Source organism: Pongo abelii, chromosome 1 (assembly GCF_028885655.2).
Source record: "Pongo abelii isolate AG06213 chromosome 1, NHGRI_mPonAbe1-v2.0_pri, whole genome shotgun sequence".
NCBI classification, from domain to species: Eukaryota; Metazoa; Chordata; class Mammalia; order Primates; family Hominidae; genus Pongo; species Pongo abelii.
This window is the reverse complement of record NC_071985.2, coordinates 4,243,192-4,254,115: the sequence shown is the minus strand read 5'-3', so window position 1 is coordinate 4,254,115 and position 10,924 is coordinate 4,243,192. Positions and strand designations below refer to the sequence as shown.

The 10,924-nt window shown below is 41.7% G+C and overlaps 1 protein-coding gene across 2 annotated transcripts; it reads left to right on the top strand.

The window, feature by feature from the left end:
• The first annotated feature begins 2,399 nt into the window (after positions 1–2,399).
• Positions 2,400–10,345, top strand: LOC100442587 (cytochrome c oxidase assembly protein COX20, mitochondrial). Of its 2 annotated transcripts, none has more exons than XM_054550025.1 (4): positions 2,400–2,515; positions 9,021–9,135; positions 9,272–9,335; positions 10,118–10,345. In XM_054550025.1, the coding sequence occupies exons 1-4, from the start codon at positions 2,426–2,428 to the stop codon at positions 10,251–10,253; spliced, it is 405 nt and encodes a 134-aa protein (XP_054406000.1). In that variant the 5' UTR covers positions 2,400–2,425; the 3' UTR covers positions 10,254–10,345. The 2 variants fall into 2 exon arrangements, with proteins under 2 accessions (XP_054406000.1, XP_002809276.1); XM_002809230.5 differs by having other exon boundaries at positions 2,404–2,836.
• The last annotated feature ends 579 nt before the right edge of the window (positions 10,346–10,924 follow it).

The window sequence follows — 10,924 nt, the reverse complement described above, 5'->3', positions numbered from 1 at the left end:
CTTGGCCTCCCAAAGTGCTAGGATTACAGGCATGAGCCACCGTGCCCGGCCTCATGTAATAATATTTAATTAAGAAAAAGCCGGGTGCCATAGCTCATGTCTGTAATCCCAGCACTTTGGGAGGGTGACACAGGAGGATCACTTTAGTCCAGGAATTTGAGACCAGCCTGGGCAACATAGTGAGACACCATCCCCCACCTCCCGTCTCTACAAATAATTGTTTTTAAGAAGGAAAAAGAAGAGTTTAGAAAGAGAGACATCAAACTGTTAGTTATATTTACCTTCAAAAGGAGAGAAAGAACTGAGATTTTTACTTTCCATTCTATAACTGTTAAACAATTAAAAATGGAAATATTATGCAATTTTGTGAAAATAAAAATTTTAAAATAGGCCAGGCGCAGTGGCTCACGCCTGTAATCCCAGCACTTTGGAAACCCGAGGCAGGCGTATCACCTGAGGTCAGGAGTTTGAGGCCAGCCTGGCCAACATAGTGAAACCCTTTCTCTACTAAAAATACAAAAATTAGCCGGGTGTGGTGGCAGGCGCCTGTAATCCCAGCTACTCAGGAAGCTGAGGCAGGAGAATCACTTGAACCCGGGAAGCAGAGGTTGCAGTGAGCTGAGATTGCGCCACTGCACTCCAGCCTGAGCGACAAAGTGAGGCTCTGTCTCAAAAAAAAAAAAAAAAAAAAAAAAATTAAATCATCCTTATGAAAATACTTTTCAAAGACAAATGAAATAGACCCCAACAATGTCTACTCTAGCAAATTTTCAAAGTCACAATAAAAATAAAATAGGATGACTCGGTGGTGTTTTACCTGGTACTTTTCCAGTTTTCCTTTTACAACATAATCAACGATGACTTCAAAAGAATTCCCCAGTACTTCATGGAATATTACTACCTTCAATACCGCCTTTCAGATCTGGAGTTCAAAGCACAGTTAGCATTAGAATTTCAGCGGAGAATCCAGAATTGGCAGGATATCACCGGTAGGGTGACTTTTTTTCTTTTCCCTAGCAAACAGTAGAGCAGTATGTAGTTTCTCCCCCCGCCCAGACGGAGTTTCGCTCTTTCTCCCAGGCTGGTGTACAGTGGCACGATCTCGGCTCCCTGCAACCTCCGCCTTTCGTTTTCAAGCTATTCTCCTGCCTCAGGCTGCCGAGTAGCTGGGATTACAGGCGCCCCCCACCACGCCAGGCTAATTTTTGTATTTTTACTAGAGACGAGGTTTCCCCATGTTGACCAGGCTGGTCCCAAACTCCTGACGTCGTGATCCGCCCGCCTCAGCCACCCAAAGTGCTGGGATTACAGGCGTGAGCCTCCGCGCCCGGCACAGTATGTAGTTTCTAACTACAATTTCAAAAACAAAAACAAAAAACAACCCCCCCTCGCAAAAAAAAACTCAAAAAAACAGTGACTGTGACACATAAATACACATCCTACACTGTGTATTTTACTGGGATTGTAGAAAGGTATTCAATGGGCATGCAAGGTAGGTCGTTACGGAGTAAGAAAACGCCCAGTGAACAGTACTTCATATGAATTCGACATCGTTAACACTGAGCGCTTGCTGTGTGCCAGCGAGCAGCGTAATTCGAAGCAGCATGACTTTGCACAATGACATATTCTATAAGTCCAGTCTCCTAAGAAGTGCCCTTAGGTTACATATAACCTAAAAGTGAAATGTAAAAGTACATAAAGGAGGCGTAAGGTTAAAGGGGAAAAATTATAAATACTAGAAAAAATTGCATTGTATTATTTTGATGGCAGAAAAATGGGCTCGACCCTGCATGCACGCGTTCTCCATTGAGCTCGCCAATATGCAGTATTTTGTTTCACGTTATGTCGCAGTCTTAGGGAGGAGTGAAACGTGGAACACGACTTCACATCAAAAATGCACGTTGCAGAGGCATTTTTCTTCGGGGACGCCGGAAGACTTCGCCACACGCGCGCCCTCCCCGCGGACACCAACGTCCTGACGCATGTTCATTAGCGAGCTGCTCCCTCCATTTTGTCCCCAGTCTCCTTTAGGCGAACTGCGCGGTGCTATGTTAAAGCCACTTAGTAAGGAAACTATAAAAGGGAGGAAGTGGGGTGGGCGTGGGAGCCCCGTTTGCGCAAGGCAGGCGCGGGGGACTAAATGGCTGCTGGTGCAGAGTGGGGCTGCCCCGGCACCAAGGGCTCGTCCCGTGGCCGGAAGGACAAAGGACACTTAGGGGACGAGGGCCGCCGAGCCAGCGCGGAGCGCCTTCCGGCTCCGTGGGCTGAGGCGCGCTGTGGGCTGCGGCCGGGCCGACCCCCGCGGTGAGGCTCACCCCGCAGGACAAAGCAGCGGCGCCGCGCCCGCTCCCACCGCCGCGGCCCCGCCCCTCGGCGCGCGCCCGGGGCTCGTGCATGTGAGCACGCGCGCCGGAGACGGTTAGAAATGGCGGTTGGGGCGGAGCAGGGGGCTGGCGCGGGAAGCGGGGCCGTCTGGCTCGGTTACGCCCCCGCCTCGCCAGGAATCCAGGAGCCGGTTTGTTTCCCGAACCCTTCTCCTTCCGCTCTCCAGCCCCTGCAGGCTGTGTGCCGAGCTGGGAAGAAAGTGTGACCCGTTCGATGGAACAAAGGACATGACAGCGCGGCCACTGCGGAGCGTTAGGAACGTTCCCTAAAATGGCGGCCGGCGCGTCGGGACAGGGCGGGAGGCGGTGGCACGTGGGGGCGGGGCGGGACGGGGAGGGGCGCGGCCGGCCGGGCTTCTGCTTCCGCGACCCCGGAGGTGCAGGGCGGGTGGAGTCGCGGAGTCGTCCTCATGGCCGCCGCGCCGGAGCCCGGTGAACCCAAGGAGAGGAAGGTAACTTGGGGGTCGGCGAGGCGCGCGCCGCGGGCGGGCGGTGGGTAAGGACGGTTTCCGCGGAGCTCCTAGGCCCGGAGCACGTGTCACTGGCTTCTCTGCTACCCATGGGCTTCAAACTATTTTAACTGTTCTTAGTCCTTATCCCAAGCCCCCAACATTTTAATCTAAGTTGCCGGGACAAAATTGACCAAAACTAGGGGGAAGAGGGGGCCAGTAGTACTAATGACTTACTACAGGTCATTATGAAGTAAGCTAACAATACTGAATCTTTGGCGAGTAAATTTTGCTGCTAAGGGCACTGCACTGTAATTTGCTAGTAAAGGCTAATAGTAGAGATTAAAGCTCCGTTGAGGACAGGTGCCTTGTTTTTAACACGTTGTATTCATCACATTTAACATAGGAGTAATTGCTGAGGGATGACTTGATTGTACTACGATGAGATGAAGGGTTAAGATTTCCGCCACATCACCGGTAGCCTCCCTAGCTGGTGTCCCTGTATCCATACGCTCCTGAATCCACCTTCCACTACTGTCCGCTGGCCCTTTCCAGCCTGTAAACTGGACAGTTTTCATCCCTCTGCCTAACATCCAGTCGTAGCAGCCCATCCCATCTCTTTAAGGATAAAACCCAAATTCTTGGTATAGTAAAGCTAAACCAAGCGCTCTCCCTGGAAGGGCTCCTGTGTTTCACCAAAGCTGACTTACGTACTTCCCCATCTTCCCAGGCATCTTGTACGTCGTTACATTTATCATATTGGAAGGTAATAAATGATCTTGTCTTCCTCTTTTCCTGGGCTCCTTATTAAGAGCAGGGAACCCAATTTATATCCTCAGGGCAGAACAGGTATTCAGAAAAGGATAATGCAAGAGGAAAAAAGTTTTAATATAAACTAGGGAGATCGTAACATTGGCTAATCATGAGCAAATATTTATAGAAGACCCACTGTGTGCTAAATGGCTCCTAATATATACTTTTAAGATATTCTCTCAGCTTGGAAATTTTGCTCACTTCTTGCTCTTGCTTGCTTCTCTGGTGGGCTTCCATCTAAATTTGGCCGTGACATCAGATCATATGGTTAATATTAACAAATATTGTATAAATTGTTTTCATACTTAATATCCAACAGGTTGTCAATTTACGTACTACTGGTGCCTTATCTGTTTTTACTGTCCCATACACTGCCCATCTGGAATAAGCTTAGTGTTTAAAAAAAAAAAAGATCCTTGCATACACACAGTAAATCCTAGATTCAGTTTTGTGATAAACACTGGAATCCTGAATGGGACTTTTGGTAGGAGATAACTGCTGTTTTTAAAGGTCATAAAGGTGGTTTAATCCATTGGAAATTTAAAAAAAAAAAAACTTAAAAGAGGATCAACATTGACCTATTTAATTGGCCCATCAGTAAGTAGCAAAACAATATTGTAGTTGTTGAAATAAAGATAGTTATAAGCCTCAAACTGAGCACGGTCAGAGGTGGGAGGCCAAAAAAACAAAAATTGCTCATGAAACAGTAGTACCCATGAGAGCCCATCAAAAAGCTAATTAAATAGAAGCTATGACGAATTAACAGCCCAAGGTGCTGTCAGAAAGGAAGCCTGTGGTTATTTTTTAAAAAGAATTTGTCAGTGATCATTCCAGCACAACCCAGGGAGGATTATTTTATTATAAGAATTCTCAAACTTAAAATGGGAGTTACCAAGCTGGCATACCTTGATAGAACTAGCCCCTAAAAACTGCCCTCTGCCACATTCTTGTCCTTTAAGAAACTTTAAAATGTGAAATTTGGTACATACAGGTAAATTCACATTCAGGTAAATTCTTAATTCACCCATTCAAAAAATATTTACAGAGTACCTACTGAGTATTAGACACTAAACTAGGTACTAGACTGATCAAGACAAGAAAAATCCCTTTAAGGAGCTGACATTCTACTGGGGGAATCTATAAGCAAGACTTCTACTGAGCCAGTCATGCAAAGATCCAGGAGAAAGGCAGCATGTGTTCGTTCTGTAGTAACCCTCTCGGCTTGTTAGAATGGCAAGGCCACTGTGTCTGGACTAAGTGGACAAGAGTGGGATATGAAAGAGGACGGGATCATGTAGGGCCTTTGGAGCAGTGGTAAGGATTCTGAGCATAATCGGAGGCTACAGAGGACTTATAGTCATCTGATACACATTTTTATGAGTAGAATCAAGATCTGAAAGGTACTGTTGATAGATGGTAATTTGATAGGACAGGTTGAGCTTCCCAATTCAAAAAAAACCAAACATTTTCTTTTGATGTCATATCAGTTTCAGATTTGGGGTGCTCAACGTGTATTAGCAATGAAGTTGGTGGGCAGTGGTCTGGCTCAAGATGTATTTAGAATGTGGATCCTTCCAGACTTGCTAATATATTTGACGTGGATTTGATGAAGGAATCAAGGATGACTCTTAGTTTTTGGGTCTGAAAATTGGTTGAGTAGTGCGCCATTAAGAGGAAGGTTTGGAGGTGAAAATATATTTTGCAAATACGAGGTTCAAGGTGCTTTTTATACATAAAAGTGTCATTCATTAAGCAGATGAATGAGGCTGAAGCTTGGGAGAGATTAGGGTTTGATTTAGAAATCTGGAGTCATCATATAATGGCATTTAATTGAAAGCCTTGAGATACCTAGGAAGAGACTAGATTCCAAAGGAGTTAAGAGTGGCACTTCAGAATCAGGTCTGTAGAGGAGGGAACAGCAACAAAGATGTCAATGAAATAGAAAACCAGGAGACGTATTTGAAGCCAAGTAAAAAAGTTTCAAGAACAAATGATAATTTGTGCCATATATGCTGAGATGCAGATTAAGATAGACTGCAGTGGATGTCTTTTAGAGGTCTTGACTGGTGTCAAGTGAAGTTCAGTGGATAGATGCCTCACTCAAGTGAGTTAAAGGGAGAACGGGAGGTTTTAAGTAGAAAAGCACACCTACACTCAAGAAGTTTTGCCCCAAAAGGATGGTGCTTTAGGCGGCTGATGAGAGGAGAGGGGTGTACAGAGGATTTTTGGGTTTTTTTGAGATGGAGTCTTCTTGCTCTGTTGCCCAGGCTGGAGTGTGGTGGTGCCATCTCGGCTCACTGCAACCTCCGCCTCCTGGGCTCAAGCGATTCTGCCTCAGCCTCCCGAGTAGCTGGGATTACAGGCATGTGCCACCATGCCTGGCTAATTTTTGTCCTTTTAGTAGAGACAGGGTTTTGCCATGTTGGCCAGGCTGGTCTCGAACTTCTGACCTCAGGTGATCCACCCACTTTGGCCTCCCAAAGTGCTGGGATGACAGGGGTGAGCCACTGCGCCTGGCCAAGAGGGTTGATAGTAAATTATTGCAAGTGAAAAAACTAACGATGCAAATGAAAGGGGTAGCTATAGAAGCCAAGCCCTTGAGTATGCGAGAGGGGAATCAAGTGCCCAAGTGGGAAGACTAGCATTAGATAGGAATAGGGCCAATTCATCCTTTGCAACCAGAGGAAAGACAAATACGGGCAACTGAAGCAGATTCAGTGGTGGAAGATCAGCTGTCTCTAATTTGACCAGATCTATTTCTATACATTATTGACATTCTGGCTTGGAAATCTCTTGAGCTTTCCTTAGATTGATCAGGGTGAGCTTGTAAAGCTGCTTTTCTAAATCTAAGCTTAAAAAATGTCTGACATTTCCTTAATTTATTTTTAAGGGTTCCCGTTTGTTAGTGGCAAAGAGTTAAATCTTAAGTATGCAGGCTACTTAAGGAATAGAAGAGAAATGTTAAAGGCATGTATATTATGAACAGAATATTTCCGTATATAAATAGAATACTTCAAAGGGAGTTATGTCCGGGATCCTTTCATCTCCACTTCTGAGCATTTTACTGTTCAGTGTACTTAACTGTAAAGGTATACAGGCTTAAGTCATTGCGTATTCTTCCTGTTTTGATAGAAATTGCAGGGATTTATGTACTGAATCGTATTACTCCTTAGATATGTGACAACTGGAAAGCTCCCCACCAAACCCTCCAGCCTTGGTTACTAATGATGTGGTTTGGCACAATGGAAATGTCATAGGCTTTGCGGTGAAACTGACTTCTACCTCCACTCCTGCCAACACTTATTATTAGCCTCTTAAGTCCCTGAGCCTGTTTCAGAGGTAATCTCACAGAGAGGCTAGAGAATTACAAAACATGTAGAGAGCCTGGCACTAATACCTACCTCCCCCACCAGCAGCTCTTAATTATGAGATCAACCACTATTATTTTAGACCAGAGAGTTTTATTGGGGATTGGGTTTGTGTCAGAAGGCACTATTTTGAATAAGATGTGTAGCTTCTATTTAGATATTTGCCTTTAAAGCCAGCTGAGCTATTTTCCTATTGTTTGCAAATTTACTTTTATTAAATAAAATTTCCTAAAGCAGTGTTTCCCCAATCTGATGGTCATCAGAAAAAATCACCTAGAGTTTTCTAAACATAGATTCCAATGAATCTAAATCAGAATCTGAGAGTGGGACTAGAAAATACTTAATTCTATCCTGTGGTACAAGCTGGTCTCACACTTGCATCTTTGCACCTAAGACTAGATAAAACTGGTACTAACCCTCTAACCCCAGCATCCCATCCTTGGGGAAATAAGCTAGTTTAGAGGTAGTCCTGGACTGGAGCACTAAGTCCAGCATTCCCCACCTGCATAAAACTACCCACATGATCATATGTCCCCTGGGCTTTCAAGCTGATAGGAAAAAGCGTCTTGCTAAATGAAATCCCCCAACTTCTTGGTAATGTGAAGAACTGTACTGCAAAGCTTTGAAGCAATCCTATGTTAGGCATGCGGGTGGGAACAGGGGGCCAGACAGGGAGAGGGAAAAAATGGAATAGAATGATCCGAGAGTAAATAATTTTTGCTTTATTATGAACCAAGTCACATTTTGTCTCTTCCAACAGATGCTTGAGCCAAAGAAGCAAACATAGGCAGAAATACAATTGAGAATATCTTCATGTTTCAACCTTTAATCTGATTTGCCTTTTACTGTCCTTGCCCCATTTCTTCTGATCTCTTTTGCCTTACAATATATTACCTTCTAGGTATCACCTCATCCTATAGAATCCCTTCTAGTTTAATGTCCTGCCCCAAACAATACTAACCCATTGAAGATAACTATGAAACCTTTAAATGGACAGTGGTTCCTTTTAAAAGCAGCCTTACTGAAAATTTTATATGCACTTAATCAAGTAACAGTTACCGTGAGTTTTCTAAACTTTTGTGTTAACAGAAATGCCAGTTCAACAGTGTGACTGTTACTTTTAAATGTCTGTCTTGCCGCCCTAGAGTGAACAGACATCCCAGTTAAACATATTAGGAATAAGAAATACATAAATCCAATGAAGACTGTAGAAAAAGAATTTTAGCACTTGAAGGAACTTCAGTCATTTAACCCAACCCATTCATGTTATAGATTGAGACCATAGAAATAAAAGTAGCCTATAGGATACAAAAGTTAGCGGCAGATCTGAGATAAAAATCCAGCTCTTTGGATCCCCGCGTTTTTCACCACACCTAGCTGTCGTTACCATGTATTACGAACAAAGAATCAAATATAATCAAGTGCAGCCTCACTTCACAGGCAAGAAAAGAGACTAGAGTTTAATATATTGCCCATGTTTATCTTAAGGTGAAACATTTACTCTTACAACCACAGTTGATGTTAACCTAGTTAATAAAATATGAAAGGTAATTACTAGGGGAATTTTAAACGGCACTACATAAGCAAACATGACTCAAATTACTTTTTCCATTTCTGCTTCCCAAATTATTGGAGTTACTGAAGCAAACTATGCTGCTTTCAATTCCAGTGATAGGCATATTCCCAAATAAACTCATTTAAAGAGCTCATAAAATGTATTCTCTTATTTCCAAGTCAGTTGATTAGCAAATGAAGATACAGCTAAAAGTTACCCTACTGCTTAAGGGTTTTCTGGTCCAATTTTTAAGGTTTTCGGATTTAAAGATTTAGACTGCATACCAAAGCTGGACAAAGACAACGCAAGCTGATTTAGGTTGTCACGTAGCACATACTCTAGTTTAAACCCTCAACTACAACAAAAGAAATGGTGTATTGTCATTTTTGCCAAAGCACCCCAAAATGAAATACTTTCTTATTCAATCTAGGTTCTTTTTTTTTCATTCTAGTCCCTTAAGCTCCTAGGATTTTTAGATGTTGAAAATACTCCCTGCGCCCGGCATTCAATATTGTATGGTTCATTAGGATCTGTTGTGGCTGGCTTTGGACATTTTTTGTTCACTAGTGAGTATCTGTGTTTTTTATTTCTCTATGTACTAAAAAAGCATTTCTCTACGTAATGAACTATTTTTTTCTAGATGGAGTAATGTATATAACATGTAATTATATTCTAATTGATTGTTATGCTTATTTTTGACAGGTAGAATTAGAAGATCATGTGATGTTGGAGTAGGAGGGTTTATCTTGGTGACTTTGGGATGCTGGTATGTTTGCTAAGTATTCAAGAACATCCATGATTATAGTAGGTTATCTAATTCAAAAAGCACATGCTCTTTTCAGAGCAGTCTCGCATTGGGAGATCCTCACCCTCAATGAAGAATCTTGATTTTTCAGGACATTTTCATGGAAATCTGTCTCAAAATGCTTGAACAGATAAATGCATATTAGACATCCCATTAAAAAGAAAGCTGTGGTTTTTACACTTCACTTAGGAAAGCCTCAACCATTTCCCTTACCCTAACACTTATTTCATCCCTGCTTATTCGTATCTGAAAATGCTACTTTAAGAATGTGTTTACAACTACTGATGAGTGAATATAAAATATGGATGAACCTCAAATATTTGTCAGACCTAAGAGTATGATATGTATGTACTATATGGTTCCATTTATACATGAATTTCTACAGTGAGCTATTTAAGGTGATAGAAATCATTTTATGTAGACATAGCATTATCCCGTTAAAAACGAGAGCAAATACTTACTAGTTTCTTATAATAACCAATGCTATCAGAAGACTTTAATGGATTTTATCACTTTACAAATTGTTACGTAGACATCCTTTTTTTTCCTAATAAAAAAAGAATGTGTTGATAGGTATTCTGACACCAAAACTGCCCAAAAAATAGCACTATAAATTAGAACATATTTTTCAGTCTCAGGGTAGGCATCTGTATTTAAGTTTTGTGTGATTTATAGAGAAATTTCATAAATTAATTTCTGTAGGACTTTATATTAACAATTTATTCATATTCTTTTCTTCCAAGGTTTCATTGTAGGTATAATTATGCAAAGCAAAGAATCCAGGAAAGAATTGCCAGAGAAGAAATTAAAAAGAAGATACTATATGAAGGTACCCACCTCGATCCTGAAAGAAAACACAACGGCAGCAGCAGCAATTGAACAATCTTGAGCACAGAAGTCAATGTAAATGAAGTTAAGATCAACCACATAAAACATTTCATGTGCAATAAACTCTCAATCAAGTAAATAAAGTTTAAGTTGTAGTCATTTTTTTCCCACACTTGTATGGAATGAAAACTTGCCAGTTTATTCTGGCCCTGTGTCTACTGCGAGGATAGCATTCTTACGTGTTACATATAGTGGACTTGTCATCCTTAAAATGCGAACAGAATTTATTGGCAGTGTGGCAAAGAATTATAAAACCTAGTGTTTAACGTACTTGGAAAGAGTTTCCTTGCAGTAATAAGTATAGAGTTTAATGATAAGTAACCTTAACAAAAACCTCAACCTTATTACTATCCCATTAAAAAGCAGCAAATACTTACTGATTTCTTGTAACAGCTAATGTCATTATAAGATTTAAAACTAAGGGATTTTATCACTTTGCAAATTATTTTTTAAATGCATTCATCATTTGACAGTGTTCTCTCATTTCTTAAAATGTGAGTCATCTTCCAAAAGAGTTGTTTTTAACTGCCCTAAACATTTTTGGGGAAGTATGCAGGGTTTAAATTTTTAAGTATAATTAGTTATGAATTTAAATATACACATGGAACTTGTCTGGCAGACTGATGCAACAGAAAAATAACTGCAGAATTACTATTAATGTA

Coding starts and splice junctions, on each gene's coding strand:
- LOC100442587 (XM_054550025.1), top strand. CDS start 2,426: ATGGCGGTTGGGGCGGAGCAGGGGGCTGGCGCGGGAAGCGGGGCCGTC. Junction 2,516..9,020: donor CGCCAGGAATCCAGGAGCCG/GTTTGTTTCCCG, acceptor TTTTCATTCTAG/TCCCTTAAGCTCCTAGGATT. Junction 9,136..9,271: donor TGGACATTTTTTGTTCACTA/GTGAGTATCTGT, acceptor TATTTTTGACAG/GTAGAATTAGAAGATCATGT.